The sequence below is a fragment of the Eschrichtius robustus genome, chromosome 12, assembly GCF_028021215.1.
Source record: "Eschrichtius robustus isolate mEscRob2 chromosome 12, mEscRob2.pri, whole genome shotgun sequence".
NCBI lineage: Eukaryota > Metazoa > Chordata > Mammalia > Artiodactyla > Eschrichtiidae > Eschrichtius > Eschrichtius robustus.
The window spans coordinates 21,543,669-21,565,036 of record NC_090835.1 but is presented as its reverse complement, the minus strand read 5'-3'; the positions used below and the strand labels follow the sequence as shown (position 1 = coordinate 21,565,036).

The following is a 21,368-nucleotide window of genomic DNA, read 5'->3' as shown; positions in this document are numbered from 1 at the left end:
TGGGGTAGGTAACATATCCTCCAAAGCAGAAATTGATCCCAGGTCTGTTGACCTCCAAGGCCTGAGATTTCTCAATGACATTTCTTTCCTTCCCTCCTTCCTTCCTTTCTTCCCTCCCTTTCTCTCTGGAAGAAATGGAAGAATTGAAATAGAATCTACAATTATCTGGCTATTTCTCTAACATATATATTTTTTTAAATGTTTTTCAGGGTGTTGGAAGTTCGTGACAACTTTTTTCTAATTAGTCTCTCATGTAAATGCCAAGTCAAGTCATTTTTAAAATGCGACCATAAAATCAAAATATTTAGATGCAAGGAGGGGAAATCAGGTAACAGTAACCACTATTGGTATCCAGAGTAGAATTATTAAAGGAGAGAAGTCCATGCCTCCATAACCAAGCACCGAGTTAAAGGAACACTCTGGGAAAATTACTTTCCCCTTGAGGCCTCAGTCTCCCTGTGTATGGGATCAGCGAGCACTTGGCAAAGTGGTGGGCTTTTGTTTTGGAGCTGTGTTCTTCACCAGGCATACAGGTACTCAAACTCTCTATCTCTCTTTTTTTTAATTGTGGTAGAAAACACATGACATAAAATTTACCATCTTAACCATTTGTAAGTGTACAGTTCAGAGGTAAGTATACCTTATTGTTATGTGATCAATCTCCAGAATGCTTTCATTTTGCAAAAGTGAAACTCTGTCCCCATTAAACACTAAGTCCCCGTTCACCTCTCCCCCCAGTTCCTGGCAGCCTCTCTTCTACTTTCTGTCTCTACGAATCTGACTACTCTACGTACCTCATATAAGTGAAATCATACGGTATTTGTGCTTTTGAGAGTAACTTATTTCACTTAACATAATGTCCTCAAGGTTCATCCCTGTCATATAGCATGGGATAGGATTTCTTTATTTTTTAAGGCTGAATAATACTCTATTGGATGTGTGTGTATCACATTTTGTTTATCCATTCAACAGTCAATGGACAACTGAGTTACCTCCACCTCTTGGCTAATGGAAAAATGTGGCTATGAACATGGGTGGGCAACACACAGGCTCTCTTTTAACACAATAATTACACTGATTGCAGGGAGATGTTTTCAGTTTGACAGGAACACAGAAATGCACTCAGAGGAAGGAAACCGTAGATTCACATCTCCCGAATCCTGCTGAGATGGGGAAGGAAAGAGATATTTGCTTGCTAAGGGCAATGGCAGGCTGCAGACTTCACATTTTTAGTTTTAGGTCCTTTTTTCTTTCTAGATGCCTACATGATGTGACTTCTTTGTAATGATTAAATATTAAGCCTTTTGATGCTCTGAATGAAAGCCTCAGCTGGCAGAAAAAGCATTATCAGCTGCCTCAATGTAAAACTGTCCCCAAACACTTACAGTTCAAACACAGCAGCCCAGTCTGGAAGGAAAAGTAAATGGGTAAGACCAGCTCCATGCATTCCAATAAATATGTCCGTGTTATGCGTGATCCTTAGCTGATCTAAAAACCCAAGTTCCCTGTGAACATAAAGAACAACAAAAGAAAAAAGGGGAGGAGAGGGGAAGTATTAAGTTGAGTAAGCTCATGATTCATGGTAACAGCATTTACACAAGTATCTTTCCCAATTTAAAGCACATCCTGCCATGATATCTTTTTGCCAATTTCAAATCTACTCCAGAAATTAACAACTTAATTACTTAATAACATTTTCTCTAAGTTAAGCTCACTTTTTTTTAAACTTACATTTTCTTATTTTAGAAGAAAACTTTTATATCTGCCTTAAATGGAAAACCAGTAACTCATGACATGAACAAAACTGTAAAAATAGATATAATGAAACTAAAAAGCATTATTCCAATCTAGGTAGATAACATTGCAAGGCAAAGCTCTGAGCCTGAGGCTTGCTCCCTCTTTATGAAAAATGAAATTAGCAAGCATTAAAGTGATGCTATGATATATTCACACCAAATTTAAAACTATTTCCTTAAAATCATATAGGAATTTTTAAAAAATAAAATAAATTCTTCCTTGTGTGATTTGAGTCATTCAATTGCCATCTGGGTACTCCTAAGATTGCCTTGGATGCCATGAGGGCATTTTCCTGTCTTTGTGGATTTAGGAGGGATAAATCCACAATTTTATGCACCTTGGGACTGTAAAAGTAGTCTTTGAATTCAAGACACTAAAAGATGTGCTAACTCTGAACTGAAAGTCAGTGAGGCTGGGAAGAAATGCTGGCCAGAGGCTAACACTCTGAATAAACATAATGGAATCCGATCTCCCAGGCCCACCCACTCAAAGTGAAGAAAAATAAATAGATCCGCTGGCATCTAAGAAGGGAAAGCAAATTTCCTCTTAATCAGCTTCACCTCTTTAAAGAGCTTCCTCTCCCAGCAGAACAGAAACCCCACACCCCGCACAAGGGAAGGGAGACAAAGGCACCAAGTGTGTCTCACACGAGGTACATGTGCCCAGGAATGCCAACCGATACCGAGGCAAGGAGGGGCATTCATCTGGGGGAATATATCCGTGGAGTTATTATTTCTGGGAAAGGCCCGAAGATCAGGACTCACAAACCTCGACGCCGTTAGGTTACGACTGTGTCCCTCAGATTGGCAAGGTCTGAATTTACTGTCACTCTTTCTTCACCTGGGAAACCCCTACGTATTCTTCAAAGCCAGTCAGCGACAGAGCCTCAGAGGTGCCCCCCACCGCCCAGTTCTTTCATCCTGACCCCGGGCCTTCTTCTACCTCCACATTTTTCCTCAGGTGGCAATGAGGGGAGTCACCGTGGCGAAGTGTCACCTGTACAATAGGAACAGCTTCACCAACCTCACAAGAAGAGGGAGATGAGACAGAGCTAGGGAAGCATGAGAGTAAGTCTCAATAAATGACAGCTGTTCTTGCAACTGCTGTTTATTCATATTCAGTGTCTGAGGTCCTCAAGACAAGAGCCATGCTTCCTCCATAACTGCATTCCTACTGCGAAGCCTGGTGACCGGCCCATGGTAGGTACCTGATAAAGATGTGTTGTATAAATGAACAAATGTATAATGAATGAGGTGTGAAACTCCCACACTTATCAATAAGCTTAAACCTAGCTGTGTCAGGCACCCTATGCTGGTATATGTATACTTTTTTTTTTTTACATAGAAAAAAACTGTTTGGAAAACAAGATTATGATTGTGGGTGGGCAAAGGAAGGAGAGAAAAGTTTTCACTTTCCTTTGGAACTTTTCTATACTGCTTGACCTTTTCTACCAGGAACATGTATTATCTTTACAGTATTATTGTTTTCATGTCAACACGGGTTACCTAGACAGTAAATGATAGGCAGATTCTGTCTTTCCAAGCTGCTTACTCATATCAGAATTTGAAAAGAAATGTAAATATTTGAAAAGATTTTTAGAAACCTCACATTATTTGATGAACCTCAAATTACTCCCTTAATTATTCCCATAATTGTAGGTCAGAAGCTAGCAGCTAGCAGGCAAATGAAGCCTACAACATTTTTTTAAAATTCGGAATTAGTTGCCATCTTTTAGAAATTCAGAAATTTCAAATGAAAATCAGGATTCATCACTTCTCTTTAAAAAAGGGATGGTGCGGCAACATGAGGCCCCTCACAGCTGAAGAGCTTCCGCCCCCTACGCCCGGGGTCCTCACCTGCCCATTTCTTTCACCGATGGTGTCCGCTTCTCCCTTCCAGGTCTACATGCGTCAACAACTCCCATTCGCAAAGTCCTTCCTCTCCCCCATTAACTCATCAAAGCCAAAGACGACAGTGTCTGCCCAAGAGTTGGTTATTACTTACTTATACTTATAATCGACAATCTGGACCTCAAATGTAGAGACCGTTTTCAGTGCATTTACAAGCTGGGAAAATAAGAGAAATTAGAATTCTTTAGAATTTCTTTTCCTTCCTTCTCTTCTGTTTTACTTACCTTGGAGTCTCCAAATTTTTATTTTTCATATAAAATATTTTTCAAGCGTTAAATATCCTTCATGTCTATTGTGTTTAACCCTTAACTGACTTCAAGTGCAGGCTCCACGCCTGCATTTTAGGGAGGATACGCTACCTCCCTAAAATTGCACTGCTCTGAGTTGCTATGAGGCTGCGGGGTGACAATTCGTAAGAGCAAAGGGCTTGACATAGACGCACATGAAGTGTTAGCTACTGTTATTCCAATAGTTAGTCCCTCAACTTTCAACATATATTCGTTGGGTACCTACTTGGTTCCAGAATTTTCTTCCTACCCATTATCTCATTTCAGACAAACCCCTAGTGCTTTGGAACCTCATCCACCGAAAATACTAATTTCCGGGCAGAAAAACATTTTCAACATCTCTACGCAGGAAAACAACTATACTTTTAGCGAAGAGAAAACAACTAAGCACGATTAATCAATCATCAAATGCATCGTCATGGTTCACTATGTCCCTCACGATTCTAAACTTGAAGTAGGGCAGGATTGCGTGAACCATCATTTAATGAGAGCATCTGGGTTTTGCTATCTATTCACAAGTCAAGGAAAAGAGAAAGGTGCTTTCTTCTCTGCTCATTAGCTGGGTGACCTCGGGCATGTTTTTTAACCTATAAGCCTCAGTGTCCTTGCCCAGAATAGAGAATAATAATAAAATACCTATATTTTCGGTTTGCTGGGAAAGTTGCAGTACAGGTATGGGGAACACATTGCAATATACTTGGTACATAATTGCAGCCAATACCTGTTACCTCTATCAATACATACTATTGATCTGCCTGCTAATGAGGCTTCTCACCTGCCTACCCCAACATTGCATTACTTGATATTTTTATTTCCAGGTGTTTAAAACACACATACTTACACTGTTCATTTCTTCCATCCACACGGCTCACAATCAATGCCTCGTTACACCATACGTTCATGTCCTCCATAATCCATATGCATCTCAAGAAGAGATGCTAATTACATAATTTGGATCAGCCTGCTAGGCATCCAAATTAATCCGTGTGAAACATTTTACCCATCAAAACCTGCCCCCAATTTCCCTCCCATCTCAAGTCCACTGAACTGCTTAAGCTAAAAGCCCAGGAGTTCACGCTTGATTCTCACTACCTCTCCTGGCCGTACCTGAGGCTACAACTGTACATTCCCACAATAAGTATCATAGGCTTTATCTCCAAGATATATCCTGAAACCACTTACTTTGTCATCCCTACTGTCACCCACTTCATCTAAACTCTTATCGGGGCAACAGCTCTTAATCAATCTCCCCACTCCTACTCTTGAAGCCAGAGTGATTTACAAATAAATAAGTCAGTTTCATCTCTCTGTGTCTTCATTTTCTATTTGCTGCTGTGACAAATTACTACAAACTTATCATCTTGAAACAATACAATTTATCCTCTTATGGTTCTGTAGGATAAAAGTCCTACACAAAGAGACAGAAGCCTCACTGGGATGAAATCAAGGTGTAGGCAGGGCTGCACCCCTTCTGGAGTCTCTAGGGGAGAATCCTTGCCTTTTCCAGCTTCTAGAGGCCATCCGCATTCGAGTAAACCTTACTATTGCAAGGACATCGTCCAGTCATGCTGTTGCAGGGCGGCTTCCATGGTGATCTCCTTGAGATTAAGTATAATTTATGAATTGATGTTGTTGAAATGAGTCAGGGAGGCTAAGAGGTGAACAATTTCTAAGACACCCATGAAAAGGATGGAGACTTTTCCAACTTAATCTGCTACTGGCTGCCACAGTCCTGCCACAGTCTATCAGCCATGTCCCCAAAGATACTCTCCCATCGTTTTGCTGCTACTTTGCCCAGAGACAAAAAGTTTGGCAAGCCATGGCAGCAAAGGCAGGACTCAGGCAGTTTTGTCTCTGCTTCCACACTGAGGTGGTGCAGATGAACATCTACAGTAAGGCAAAGCTCATTCAGCAATGGATGGTTTGATGACTTCCAGTAGAAATCCAATAAATAAACTGGGCACAGCCATCAGACTTTTCTAAAAGCCAATAATTTCAAATCATAGCATTTAGTATGATGTGAAAAAAATAAAGCACATCAGTCATAGGAAGTGAAATTCAATATGACGCTATTAAAAATGCATCCCAAAAACTAACCTCATTTTGGTTGAGTATTTTCCGGTATTCTGTGCTCCGTGCGAGAATGGTGACTCGAATTTTTCCATCCTGTGGAAAAGGTAAAATAATGCTGTGTGTGCCTGGACAGATAAATGAACAACTGAACTTAAAATGTGATTTTCACCGAGAGACGAAACTCAATAAGGATACCTTTATGAAACTTTTTTTTTTTTTTTTTAGCCTGATTTCTTCACAGTTCTCTCAGGGGATAAAAATGCATCCACTTTAGCCACAGAAGGCAAAACCCGTTCATTACGCTACTTCTTTTTGCTTGGTTGGGTGGATTTGGGGGCAGAGTTTATGTGCGCTGGGTAGGGGTCTGGGGAAGGATGGAGAGATATAGGGAAAAGATAAAGAGAAAAAAACAACATTCTTCCACTATCTCTTAGTTTATTGAAATTTCCTCGGTTGTTAACATCTGATTTCAAATCACTCCAGGTCAGAAAACACTGTCTGCTGATGATCTCCTTTTTCTGCAAAGCTGATATTGATTTTTATTCGGGGTGAAAAGTCAAGCCCACCTCAGAACCCATAATGTAGTCATTACCTTGGGACCCTCTTGTGTGATGTTCAGTCTGTGTAGTACATGCTGGGAAAATGCCCGGAATAATCCGGTATTTTGACAGCCAGATATCTAAAATAAAAAAATATTTCCTATTACAATGAATAATATCTGCATTACTATTTAAGATGTTCTCAAGTTATATGTAAGTGTTATCTTAAAATCCATCAAGAATACATTCTCTGAATAGGAATGTTAACCGCAGATGACATGCTTACCAGAGGGGTATTATAGAATAGTCCGTATCTCATCCGGGGGAGTAAGGAAAAAATAGCTTCTTTAAAACATACCTAAGAATGAAGATATTTTAAAAGGTAAGAGAACACAGTTTGCACCCTTCACACCAAAACAGCACTAATGATTACAGAAAAAAAAAATTAATTAATCTCTATTTTGCATCAAAATATTTTGCATAGCCAATTATTTCACTCAAGTGAAATTCATATTCTTGGAAAAGCTATGAGCAAAAGGTTTTAAAAGCTACATGGTTAATAACCATGATGATTCTAGTTATTACAAAAGAAACTGAGTTAGAAATCAATGGTAATAGCTCATAGAAACTCAGATTAAATATTTATTTGATGAGTGAGTCATCTGTAATGACAGTTATTTACAGACATTTCAGTAAAGTTTCCAGTACCCTTTTGGAATCATAAGTTTTCAAATGTATAACATCATAATCAGTAAATGCTTTCCATGTATCGGAGAACAGGTCACCATATCCGTAGGAGCTCTGAAAATGGAAACAAAATAAGTTAGGGAATTTGGCTAAACGTGGCTTTTCAAAAATGTGAGAAAATACCTGAATTAGCTTCTTAGTATTAAGAACCAGCAATCCGAAATAAGCTCGTAAAATCCATAGGAAAAAAATGGATTTTCATCTTGGGCCTGAGCAAGTCCCTAATCTGATGTAATATCATCAGAAATAATCACCACAATTATAATCTTAGTTTTCCATCCTAGTCCGTTTTATTCTCATGTCCTTAAAATTGCAGTCATCGTGGGGTTTTTTTCCCCATGAATTTTCTATCCAAATCACAGATACACACAACACATACGTACACCACCTTTTGTACACACTGTGATATGCTCAGGGAGCAAAACCCATCAGAGCAGACAGAATACACTTTTGGAAAGAAATCTGAGAGCAAGAAAATGCCTTGAAAGTTTTAACATTAAAAACATAATGAATGTAACTCTAGGAAATGATGTCCCTATTGATTAATGAGTAACATAATTCCCCATTGATATTAATGAGTAATAATAATAATAATAATATACTTTTTAAATTCATTTATTTATTTATTGGCTGCGTTGGGTTTTTGTTGCTGCGCATGGGCTTTCTCTAGTTGCAGCGAGCGGGGGCTACTCTTCGTTGCGGTGCGCAGGCTTCTCATTCCGGTGGCTTCTCTTGTTGCGGATCACGGGCTCTAGGCACGTGGGCTTCAGTAGTTGTGGCACACCGGCTCAGTAGTTGTGGCTCACGGGCTCTAGAGCGCAGGCTCAGTAGTTGTGGTGCAGGGGCTTAGTAGCTCCACGGCATGTGGGATCTTCCCAGACCAAGGCTCGAACCTGTGTCCCCTGCATTGGCAGGCGGATTCTTAACCATTGTGCCACCAGGGAAGTCCCAATAATAATAATATTAATAGTATCTTGCATACTTCCTTCATCTCAGGTACTGTTTTAAGAACTTGACATTATTAACACATTAAACCACCCCACTAACTTAATGAGCAAGGGAATACCATTATCCCCATTTTACAGATGAGGAAACTGAGACAAAGTTTAAGTAATTTGCCTCAACTGTAGAACTGCTGCATTTACAGGGCTGGGATTAAATCCAGTCTCTTTGGTTCCAGACTCCATGCTTGTAACCTCTATATGGCAGTTGCCTTTCGATGAGAACCAGTTTTTTCTGGTACATTTACCAAATGCATTTCATTTTTGAAAAGTAGAAATTAATTACATGCTCCATCAGCTGAAGGAAGGAGGTCAATTTATTTTGAAATGGTAGAAATTAGATGGAAAAATTCAGCCAAAAGAAGTAAGAAATACGTATTGTAGGGTTACATTCAAGGTCTACAGTTAGTTATACATGACGTTCATTATGTTCATGTCTTTTTATCTTTACAGCATTCTTTTTTTTCAGATTTTGAAAATTTTATGTTGCACATATTAGAGTTATTTCAAAGTTATTGAGAACTGTTAGATGTGGTGATAAAAAATAAAAATTCTTTCCTTCGATGTTTCTCCAGTGCTGTTCTAATAAAGGTCCTTCTCAACACCATCAAAAATTGAATGTCCCTGTTTTGGTTCAATAATAAATAAAGGGCAATTAAAAGAAGTGATTCCAGACAGTTTCCTGAGAAAAAATACTTGGGATAAAATAAGACACCTTTGAAAGGAAAATTTAATAATAAAATAAAGTAATCTTGACTGGTCCCTTTTCAGAGAAATTATGTAGTATTCAGTAATAACCACCTCTAGAAGCGTCTTCTCTAGAAGTCCCTGAAATTCAAATTATCTGCCACAGGGGAAGGTGGGATTTTCCAGTCTTATGATGAAGAATATCTGGATATTCTTAAAGATGACATAAAATTTCCTCTTGTGTATATCTCAAACTTGAACAACCTATGACTTAGAAATTCCAGTTATAGGAATCTGCCCTGCAGAAATGCTAGGATGACTATGTAAAGACATATGTATGTGAAAAGGATGTTCAGGACAGCATTTCCGTAAAGAGCAAAGAACCGGAAACAAATTAAATGTGATCAGGGTGGGGACAGAGGTAAATACACACATTAAGGCTTCCACCAAACATCCATGACATCCAGCAAATGGAAGAGCATGCAACCACTAAAGAAATGATAATCCTAAATGTGCTGACTTGGAAAGATGCCCATCATATAATATTAAGTTAGCAATATAAGAGAACATATTTTATTTTCTATAAGGATATAAACATATCCTTATACAAATTTTACATAATATATATATCCTTATATAAATCCTTACCTAAATGTTGTAAAAGGATATATTTACACTTATTAAAATAAAGTCTCCCATGGGGCTTCCCTGGTGGCGCAGTGGTTGAGAGTCTGCCTGCCAATGCAGGGGACGCGGGTTCGCGCCCTGGTCTGGGAGGATCCCACATGCCGCGGAGCAACTGGGCCCGTGAGCCACAACTACTGAGCCTGCGCGACTGGAGCCTGTGCCCCTCAACAAGAGAGGCCACGACGGTGAAAGGCCCGCGCACTGCGATGAAGAGTGGCCCCCGCTTGCCGCAACTAGAGAAAGCCCTCGCACAGAAACGAAGACCCAACACAGCCAAAAATAAATAAATAAATAAAATGCTGGCTTAACTCCTAGAGAGTTTAAACATAATGATAAAAAAAAGAAATAAAGTCTCCCAAGGGACTCTCACACATGTTAACCGCAGTTACCTTCAAGGGAAATGGAATTGGAGAAGACAAAGGAGAATTTTTTTTTTAACTTTACATACTTCTGTGTTGTTTGAACTCATTATAACCTGGTCTTACTTGCGTAATTAAAAATGGCAATAATAAAGCTATACTACTGTTCCTTGTGTGCAACCCTGCTGTGCCCAGAAATGCATCCGCAGGAGTGTCCCTCATTGCATATGGCTCGAGGTTGGAGGCCCTGCCCGATCCCGCCGAGGAAGCCCCGCGCCTGAAGGGCAGCCAGACTGCTGAGCTTTGTGTGGACGAGAGGGGGAGGACTCAGAGGCTTCCTTGTGGGACAGTTCGTAAAATGTCCCTAGGATCTGACCTGTGGCCACTGCCACCTCCCTGCTCTTCCCCTGGGCGCACAGCTCGCCCGAGGCCTTCAGGACTGGCTCTATGGCAACACCGTCCACCGTGGGGGGTTTGAAGCACCGTCAGCCTCGGGGAGGCAGGGTTGCTTCCATCAGTGCCTCACCAGCCAAAGAGAACCGGTCGGCGGCCACACAACACCTCACTACCATCGCCATCCAACCCACAGGATCCTGTGGGCCTCAGTTCTGGAACAACCTGGCCCTCGCCTGCCCTGAGACCCTGACTGAGCAACTAGCAAAGGCCTCTCTGACCAAGAAAACAGGTTTAAAACGGACGCACAGAGAGGAGCAGAGGAGGGAGGTCACATCAGGGAGGCCAACCCGCTTGGCTAAATGCATCCTGCATGTCCAGGGCAGTCGAGGTCAGGCTGCACTAACATCACACACCCAGTAAACTGAGCAACCAGGGAGCCCTGTGGTGGCCATGCATTCTCTTCACTCCACCCCAGCAGGCAGCGAGAAGGGGGAGTTTGTAGAAGCTGGCTGGGTTTAACTCAATCCACTAGAGGAAGCCACGGAAAAGCATGCAACAAGGCACAAGGAAGCTTCTGGAAAACTTTCCACCAACTTAACAAGTTCTGCAGGGAAGTACAGGGAGGCGATAAAGCACTGTGGTTGCAGGGCACAGGTCTGCGGGCAGACTGCCTGGACGGGCACCCTTGTCTCAACCCCTGGCTGACTGTGTCATCCTGGAGACACTGCCTGCCGCTCAAAGCCTCAGCTTCCTCATCTGTAAAATAAATGAACAAAAACCCTAGTCCACGGAGGCTTGTGCGCATTAAATGAGATAACATCAAATGTAATTTAAAAAAAAAAAAAAAAAAAAGCACAACGACCCGAGTTAATCATTCAGGGCTGCCAATAGCTGGTAACGTGGCCTGGAAGCCACAATCTTACGCAAAAAGAGGAAAGGAAAGGAAACATTTGCTCCCTGAAACATTGCCAAGAAATGGAACTGAGGTGGCAGCAAAACTGGAACACAAGAGGGAAACGAAAATCCGTACAAAGAAGGAAACTAAAAGGGAGCATTAGCATGCCAGGAATGTTAGAACCCATTCCCATCAATCAGACATGAAATCAAACTACTACAGGCCTAGGGAGCCACGGTCATGAAAACCTCTCCACACAGCACTGCGACCAGCCTCCTAGCAGCAAAAAAAGCATTAGCAAAACTAGTTCCCCGTCTGCACAAGAACCTGACGTTCAGTTAACGGTCTAGCTCTGCTCTCTGGAAACAAGACAGTACGTCTCCCTTATGCTCTAGGTAGCACTGTTTATCATTTTAAAAGACACCCGATGGGTACACTGCATGAGGACCGGGAAAGAGTACAAGGACTCCTGTGACTGGTCGTGTCTCTCAGGATCCTGGGGGCTTGGCCAACGCAGTTGTTCCAGAAGATATTGGCCCCCATGGGATCTGTAGCTGCCCCAGGTGGATCCCGTCTCCTTGCATCTGAACTGTGCTATGTGGGCTGCTAGGACTCCCCGGAAGCAATGCCTGATGCTGCCCTGCCGGCAAGCCATGGTTCCCCTGCACTAGCCTTCCAAACAGACTCAGGACAAGAAGGGGACCTATAAGCGCCCTAGGCGTTGGAATGTCTGGCTGACCCTGAGATGACTTCTCCGTGGGTGTTCTCACCGCCCAGGTTAGGCAGCCTTTTGCATGTACACTATACACCACGTGTTCTCCTGCCCGCTGTCGCTGTCATGGTTCACATTCAGAGCCCATGTGCTGTGGACCAGGCATTGTGACTGTTCACACACGATATCCTTCATCCTTAAAATGACACTGAGGGAGATACCGTAATAATCCCATTTCACAGGTGAGAGCACTGGGGCAACTCCCCGGGGTTACCTGGGAAGGTGGAGGGGGCCAGCTACGGGCAAAAGCAGGGGAAAGGCAGGCAAAGAAAGAGAAGAAGGAAGAAAAGACTGCACTAAAAACAAATAAGCCCACAGCAGGCGGGATTCCACATGTGTATTTATGTGCAGATACACATGGCACAACCTGGCATAAAGCAGGAAATAACAAGGAAGCTGCAATGAAGCAAAACGGATGGTAATTACAAGAGGCCAAACTGTAAACAGAGGCAAGCTCTCCTCTCACGGGTCATGTGGGGAGTCACGGAGGTTAAGTGAATGACAGTCTTTTATGCCCATCTCAGAGGAAACTTGAGCTCCACCTGCCCAAAGGGGGAAAGAAATCTTCTACAACCTCATTCTGAAACTCCAGGAATAAAGGTATATGCATACACCTGTATCTGCCCATACGTTATACCTACATGTAAATTCAGCCACACAGAGGCATTCACACACAACTGCACACACATGGATGTATGGGTGTACATGAGTATATGTAAATGTGTGTGTCTTAGAAAATTCCACTGCACAAGATCAGAGTCACACAGGTATTGAGCAAGACAAAGACAGCGCTGAAGCAGACAGCCTGTTTTTACTTACTGTGTCCCACATCACAACGTGCACATCTGTGCTGAAGGAATTATTAATGTGCTGAGTAATATAAAGATTGATGAAATCACAGAAGTGGTGATACATGTTAACACCTAGGATTGGAAAAAAAGAAATCCATGTTAATTAACCCCAAAGAACAAATGATTACACAATTTTTATTCTACCCCATCTACTTACAGTATGATAGACTTTTAGCTGAAATCGGTGGGGGGGAGGAGTTAAGAGTTTTTGCAAACCTAAAATGATCAGTACACAGGTAGTTCTCAGCTGACAGATTGACTGTGTTCAAAAATTCACTTTCAAATTGGAAATTAGGAATACATTTTCCCATATACACTAAGAAACAAATGATCATTACGTTCCCAGAAAAAATAACAGAAGCCTATTTAACTCAATATGGGGTGACCCTTGAAGACTAATCACTATTTTTATGATCATTTATTGTTTTTAAATCAATGGACACCTGGTCATCATGGAAGTATTGACAATGATGGCAACTATTAACATTTTGGTATTTTTCATTCCTGTCTCTTTTTCTCCTATTTAATCACTACTTATATTGCTTCTTGGGAAAACATTAACCAACTATCACTGAAAAGAGCTGAATGTCTCATGTCCTAATTGAAAGAGCATGAACTCTGGAGTCAGAAGAACTGAGTTGAATTATGAGCAAGTACTCAGGCAAGTTTGTAAATTCCAAAGCTTTAGCTTTCCTACCAGAAATCGGAAATCAATATACTTAGGTGCCAGCTTTTAGGTAATGTACCTAAAGTACCCAGCCCAGCACCTGGCACAAAGTGAAAACTTAGTGAAGACCAGCTGGATCCTGCTGGGTCAGAGGAAAGGGGAGGGCGGTGCTGCTATTTTTAAGTTCCTAAGTCCGGCATTCATAAGAAACTGAACATTTTCTCAATCTCTCTCTCTCTCTTTCTCTTTCTCAGTCTCTCTCTCTCTCTGTCTTCTGCCCCCTCTCTTTCCCCTTTCTCTTCCTCCACTTAGGTATGCAGGACCCAGTATTCAACTTGGAAGTGTACAAATCCAAATGGGATAAAATTCCAAGAACTAACATTTAAAATATGCACTTTAAAGAAGGGAACATGTTGAATAAAAGAAAAACAGTGACTCTCAAAAGCAGAAATCATAAAATATTCTGACTTCATTCCCACAGCGAATAATAACGTTGTGTGCCAGAAGATAAGAGTAAAAAGGACTCCATTTATGAAAGTCAGGTCATTATGCTATACACCTTTAACGTATAAAGTGCTGGATGTCAATTATATCTCAACAAAGACAAGAAAAAGGAAAAAAATACTCCATTCTTTTTAGACTGTTATCTTAGATGAATGTTTAGAGGGACTTTTTTTTTCACCCAGAAAAATCTTGCCAAAGAGCATATTTTCAAATAAATAAGAAAAAGAAAGTTCTATGGCAACCCATCCGCTTTTCCCAGGTTAGCACACAGCACACATTAGCTCTCTCATGAATCGTTCAGCAAGTTTATAACATTTATTGAGGGATGCTGAATGCACAAAATAGCACTTGGTACCAGGAGGATTTATAAAATAGGGAGAAAACGCAGGCTCTGTCCTCAAGAAATGGGCCCCAAATGAGTCTTGTTCTGTGGAATGCTCATTCTCTCAAGGTAAGAGTTAATATGAAAAGGAACGCTGGATGACAGCATAAGGCAGAAGAAAAAGGCAGAGTTATGAATACAGGAAAGAAATGACACATGTCTACCCTGGCCTATTATTCCTACTTTACATCCTTTATTGCATAAGTAGCTACATAAATTTAACTGTTCGCACATGTTCAACCCTTTTTTCAGGCAGATCAGTGTATTCTTTGCCCCATTTTAATCTGCATATTTTAAAAATGAGTCAGGACCTTGAACACAGCAGTTTTACCTGCTCTCATTTCCAAAACCTAAACTTGTCTGATTTCTGAACCTCACACTTTGTAATATAACACTTAGGGCTTCAGAAGGCAGAGCACATTACAAATATGATCAATAAATTAGAGGAATTCTGAAAGATTTGTGACAGGCGGCTCTCTATATTTCACCTTGAGCCCAGCCTCTCATGAATTTGGATGTGGTGCGGCATAGAAACCTCCATCTCTTGTAATGAGAGAGATAACGGAGTACAATTTCTGTTGCTCCCTTCCAGGGCAACGAGTTCACAAAGCAAAAGCTGCGCTTGCATGTGGAGAATTAGAAGCTATCACCTTAAGTAGGAAAATAATTTTAACTTTTTTTTCAAGAATATATGGCAGAGCTAACTTCCAAAAGAATTTTAAGTTAACTTTAGTCATGGAGATGATACCAGAAAGTTTGCCAGAAGAGGTCATGGGCCTTCCTTTCCCACCTGCACTATATACACGGCTTTTAATTTTTAAAGAGTTCTACTGAAGCACAAGCTAAATCAAGCGATTAGAGAAACCACATGGGGTGAATGTAGTTACAAAAGGGGTACCAGTCTTTCTCCTCTCATCTTTTGATTTTGATTGAGTCATTTGATATCAATGTGAAAGTTTCTCCTAGCATGCCAAAAATATAAAACAGTGGGAAGTTCAAATTAGTTCACTTCTTCACGAGAAGAAAGCAAAAAGCAAATCTATTGTTTAGTGTCACATTGCCCCCCAAATTATAGGAATACATATATCAAAAAAAGGAACAAAACCACATTAACCAATAAATAAATAACAGACAAATTAACTTCTCACCTGCATCTAATTTCATGAAGTAGGTTGGTTTCTCAATAACAATGTCACACTTAGCATCTTCTACTGGTCTGAAGTTGAGCTGAGTATAGCTTTGTAGCTCAGCAAACCTGGAATTAAGAATCAAGAGATACTTTCAAAGGGATCCTCCTGGACTTCCTACTGAAACCTTGTAACTTAGGATCTGTTCATTAAGCAGATTTTATTTCTAGAAAACACTCTTATAAAGACATGTGGAACTTCTCAAACTTACTAACATTTATGTAACTTGATATCGATTTTAATGTTGAGACAAAAAGCAAAAATGATTTTAAATTTCAGCCTAATGTGCAAGACCAACTGGGAACTTTGCTGACAAAGAACAAATTTACACATAGAGTTGACCAAAAAACTCTACCAGTAAAGTGGGAAGATTAAAAAAGGTTTCTTGCAGTCTGACGAGGCTCAGAAGTAACACTGACCCAGAGAACCTTCTTGGATTCTGAGAAAGATGGCATTCCTAGAATTACCAAGTGCCTAGAAAAAAGAGCAGACAGCTATGCTTCCCAGAGGAAAAGAAAGTCTGTTTCTCGGAAAACAACTTTGGAAGCCAAAGTTTGGTACAATTTTCTTCCATACAAAAGAAGACAATCACAAGTTAACCTAAAGATCGCTGTAACTCTTCATCTTTGAGACCATGTCTGATGTAAGACAAATATCAAATAGAGCCTTTTAAAACACACATAATGCTGAAATATTTATTTGTAGTGGCTTCAAAAACAGGTCCACAAATTCTGTGATACTTCTTCCTTCAGGAGGTAGAGATGAATATCCTCCCCTGGAGGGTGAGTTGGACTTAGTGATTCACTTCTTCTTTTTTTTTTTTTTTAATTTATTTATTTAATTTATTTTTTGGCTGCATTGGGTCTTTGTTGCTACGCACGGGCTTTCTCTAGTTGTGGCGAGCGGGGGCTACTCTCTGTTGCGGTGCACGGGCTTCTCATTGTGATGGCTTCTCTTGTCGCAGAGCACAGCTCTAGGCGCGCGGGCTTCAGTAGCTGTGGCACACGGGCTCAGTAGTTGTGGCCCGCGAACTCTAGAGCGCAGGCTCAGTAGTTGTGGCGCACAGGCTTAGTTGCTCCGCGGCATGTGGGATCTTCCCGGACCAGGGCTCGAACCCGTGTCCCCTGTATTGGCAGGCGGATTCTTAACAACTGCGCCACCAGGGAAGTCCTAGTGATTCACTTCTAATGAGCAGAATATGGCAGAAGTGATGGTGGTCACTTCCTAGATTAGGATATACAAAGATCGAGGCCTCCATCTTGGGACATGCTTGTGCTCTCTCTCTCTCTCTCTCTTTCTCTCTCTCTTTTTCCCTCTCGCTCTCTCTCTCTTTCTCAGACAACACGCTCTTGGGGAAGCTGGCTGTCATGCTGTCAGTAGCCCTAGGGAGAGGCGCATATGGTAAAGAAATGACACCTCTGGCCAACAGCCAGACAAGAAAACCCAAAGATGACATGCGAGCTTAGGAAGCAGATTCTGCAGGCCCAGCTGAGCCTAGAGATGGCTACAGCCCTGGTCAACAGCGTGACTGCAACCTCCTCAGAGACCCTGGCCAGAGCCACCCAGCTAAGCTGCCTCCAAATCCCGGCTGTCAGAAACTTCGTGAGATAATAAATGTTTATTGTTTTAAGCTGCTAAATGTCTGAGTAATTTATTATACAGCAATAACTAATACAAATACACCCTAGGGAACTATCATGATATCAAAAGATAGTGGGAAGCAAATATCAAATATTCATTTTGGATCTCAGATATCAAAGTGTGCTAGGAATCAAAATACCCACGAGAAAACAGGAAGTCCTACTGCAAAAGTCTGTTAAGTCAAGTAAGATCCTGCATTGCAGAGAGTAAAATGATAGACCGTTATCCTGAATGGTTTACTTAGCATGAATGTTTGACCTCAAAAATGAACTCTCTTTGACATAAATCATAGCACTATTTTTTTTGATCTGTTTCCTAAAGCAAAGGAAATAAAAGCAAAAATAAACAAATAGGACCTAAGTAAACTTTTTTTTTTTTTTTTTGGCCACTCCAAGCGGCGCGGCATGTGGGAACTTAGTTCCCTGACCAGGAATCAAACCCGTGTCCCCTGCAGTGGAAGCACGGAGTCTTAACCACTGGACTGCCAGGGAAGTCCCAGGACCTAAGTAAACTTAAAAGCAGTTGTAAGCAAAGGAAACAGTCAACGAAATGAAAAGACAACCTACAGAATGGGAGACTATATTTGCAAATGATATGACAGATAAGAGGTTAACATCCAAAATATATAAAGAACTCATACAATTCAACATCAAAAAAACAAACAATTCCATTAAAAGATGGGCAAAAGAACTGAGTAGACATTTTTCCAAAGAAGACACGCAGAGAGCCAACAGGCACATGAAAAGATGCTCAACATCGCTAATCATTAGGGAAATGCAAATCAAAACCACACCTGTCAGAATAGCTATCATCAAAAAGAACACAAATAACAAATGTTGGCAAGGATGTGGAGAAAAGGGAACCCTCATACACCGTTGTTGGGAATGTAAATTGGTGTGGCAGTTACCAATGGGGAGAGGGAATTGCGGAGGGGCAAGATAGGGGATTAAGAGGTTCCAACAATTAGGTATAAAATAAATAAGCTACAAGGATATATTGTACAACAGAGGGAATACAGCCTATGTTTCATAGTACCTATGAATGGAGCATAACCTTTAAAAATTGTGAATCCCTATGTTATATACCTGAAACTTATATAATATTGTACATCAACAATACCTCAATAAAAAGAAAAAAATGAACATTATATGAGTGTCCTGTGTGACTGTAAAGGGGAGCATGACAATTTCTAGGACGACAGAACAGTTCTGTAGCATGACTGTAATAGAGGTCACATGTACCTAAGCATATGATATAAATTCTATAGAGCTATACATCCCCCTAAAAAATAAAAAATGCATGTAAGCATTGATGAAATCCAAACGTGTTTAGTTAATAATATTGTACCAATGTCAATTTCCTGGTTTGGATCATTGTGCTATGGTTATGTAAGATGTTATCATTAGAGGAAGCTGGGGTAAGGGTACAATGGAAACTCCTTGTACTATTTTTAAACTTCTTGTACCATCTTTAAACTATTTTTAAATGTCTACAAATCTCAAGTTATCTTAAAATAAAAAGCTTTTTAAAGTACCCTAATTCTTTAATATCTAGAGATGGTAAATTTCTTGATAGAACTAGTTCTGTATTCAAAATGTTTTAAATCAAAATGTGTTCTCCAATCTTTATATAAAGTTCAAAAAGCTTATCAAAGGTGCTTAAAGTCAGGGTAGTGTTTACCTTTGGAAAGGAGGGTGAGGGTTGTGTCTGGAAGGGAGCCTGGGTGGGTGATGGTCTATTTTTGACCCAGGTAAGAGTTACTCAAGTGGGTTCACTTTTTCATAATCCAAATTGTACATTTCTCTATATGCTTGGTATGTACTTCAATAAATGTATATTTTTTTAAAATGTTCCCCAAAACACATGCAGAAATTATGAGGAGTTAAAAAAGTTCAGTTTTGAACTTTTTTCTTTCATTAGCAAATAGTAAGTACTATATCATACTTCCTAATATTTTATAAATACATATTTAATTCAGAAACAACTGATGATTCACTCTGGAGCCACCACTCCCCAGAAGCTCAGGCCAAATTATCTACAAATGGAGTAACATTTTCCACTTGAGAGTCCCTACCAAAATCTGCAAGTACCAAAAATAAAGACAAAATTTCAGAAACATATTTTCCAAAAAAAAAATCTTACCAAGACTGCAGAGGGCTTTTGCGCTGGCCTTGAGACATCAACATACGAATGTCAAGTTTACAGTGCCCTCCAATTTCCCCGCTCTGGAAAAAATCTTCCTTAAATCTGGTGTACAACAAAAAATTAAGTTGAGTTTGGAAAATTGTTTCATGACTCAGACACGTGGGTTGTAACTAAAGTGGTTTGCCAATTTCCAAAATCAGTTTTTCATTAGAAGTTAACTCTTTATAATAGAATATTTCAAACATACACAAAAGTAGCAAAATGGTATAAGGAATCTAATGTACCCATCACCCAGCTTCATAATGATCAACTCATTATGACCAATGCAGGTCATCCATCCCCTCCCCCATTCCCCAACCTCATCACCATATTATTAGGAAGCAAATCCAAGGCTTGCAAATCCTGAAACTGCAAATATTTCAGGATTTCCCTTAGATTTTAGCATCTACCACTGAAGTACCTGTCGTGGTTTCTCTTGATGTTTCTTAAATCAAGGTAGAGATTGGTCGCTCTGCAGTACTGAAGGTAACGGGAACACACCAGACTTGAGTCATTCTGAAATAAGGTTGAGAAATAAGAAAAAAATAACTGCGATTATTAACAATTCCAGGACAGACCGGACTTGCTTGACATCATGCTGACAGCATGTTGCCTTCAGGTTCCAACCACACGATGTGATGAAAAGTGCTTCCCGATGACCACTTCTGTTTAAGGATTCTTCTCCCTGGCAGACATTGGCCAAGCATACTTTTACCAATTTGCACACTGTTAGGTTACTACGACGCACCCTTAAATATTTATCACCTTCAAACTTTAGAGAGTCAGCAGCTGTATTTGTGGTTCATTTCACCCTCCTGGAAAAGAAATAATGCACTCAGAACCCTCACTAACCCCACAGCTATGTGAAAAAGGATTTTCCAAAGACCAGCCAAAGGAAACAAGGAAGAATGCCCACGTCAGAGTCATTAAAATGCAAGGCAGGAAGGGCAGTTTGCCAATCTGAATTAGAGGTACTTTCTGCAAACCTTAAAACCTGTGGGAGTCTCTGTCTCCACAGCAGCAGGAGAGCGATGTTTTCTAACTCACTGAGGTAAAGGAGTTTTTGTTTGTTTGTTTTTGGTTTTTTAAATAAATTTATTTATTTTTATTTTTGGCTGTGTTGGGTCTTTGTTGCTGCGCGTGGGCGGCTACTCGTTGCGGTGCACGGGCTTCTCACTGCGGTGGCTTCTCTTGTTGCGGAGCACGGGCTCTAGGCATGCGGGCTCAGTAGTTGTGGCTCGCGGGCTCAGTAGCTGCGGCTCACGGGCTCTAGAGCGCAGGCTCAGTAGTTGTGGCGCACGGGCTTAGTTGCTCCGCGGCATGTGGGATCTTCCCAGACCAGGGCTCGAACCCATGCCCCCCGCATTGGCAGGCGGATTCTTAACCACTGTGCCACCAGGGAAGCCCCTGAATGGTGTTTTGGAAGCTGCAGTTGGTAAGGGGTCATACCCTGATAGCATAAAACCTAACAAGGCAGATCTTGGTGAGGAAAGCATTCTGCAAACCACCTTGGAAGAGGTGTGCGAGGTGGACATGGGGCCCTTCCCTGCCCTTTCCACATGAACAGCTAAACTCCAGCCAAAGTGTAAAACGTCGTCTGTTAAAGACACCCCTCAGCAGTGCAGGTTAACGCCTTGCCTCCATCTTCTGGTTCAGCCACCTTGCTAGAGTCGCTTGAAGTTCCTTCACGCGACACCCTCCAAAAGCACTATACAGCATCTATTCAGTTTTTGAAAGCAGCTGGAGGCCAAGTCCTCCTTTCAAACATATATCAGATTGTCATAGTTTGAGGCAATTAAAAT

At 40.9% G+C, this 21,368-nt stretch overlaps 1 protein-coding gene across 3 annotated transcripts in view; it reads right to left on the bottom strand.

The window, feature by feature from the left end:
• Nucleotides 1–21,368, bottom strand: part of EOGT (EGF domain specific O-linked N-acetylglucosamine transferase) — a 30,757-nt gene that overhangs the window by 2,395 nt on the left and 6,994 nt on the right. For 2 of the 3 annotated variants that reach the window (XM_068559452.1, XM_068559453.1), the window contains 10 exons: nucleotides 19,988–20,082; nucleotides 19,525–19,629; nucleotides 15,703–15,809; nucleotides 12,970–13,073; nucleotides 7,315–7,407; nucleotides 6,893–6,964; nucleotides 6,660–6,746; nucleotides 6,092–6,160; nucleotides 3,802–3,863; nucleotides 1,386–1,505 (listed from right to left, as the gene is read on the bottom strand). In XM_068559452.1, the coding sequence (XP_068415553.1) occupies nucleotides 1,386–1,505; nucleotides 3,802–3,863; nucleotides 6,092–6,160; nucleotides 6,660–6,746; nucleotides 6,893–6,964; nucleotides 7,315–7,407; nucleotides 12,970–13,073; nucleotides 15,703–15,809; nucleotides 19,525–19,629; nucleotides 19,988–20,082 (914 nt within the window). The remainder of the gene's footprint in view (nucleotides 1–1,385; nucleotides 1,506–3,801; nucleotides 3,864–6,091; nucleotides 6,161–6,659; nucleotides 6,747–6,892; nucleotides 6,965–7,314; nucleotides 7,408–12,969; nucleotides 13,074–15,702; nucleotides 15,810–19,524; nucleotides 19,630–19,987; nucleotides 20,083–21,368) is intronic. The other variant, XM_068559454.1, reaches the window with a different exon arrangement.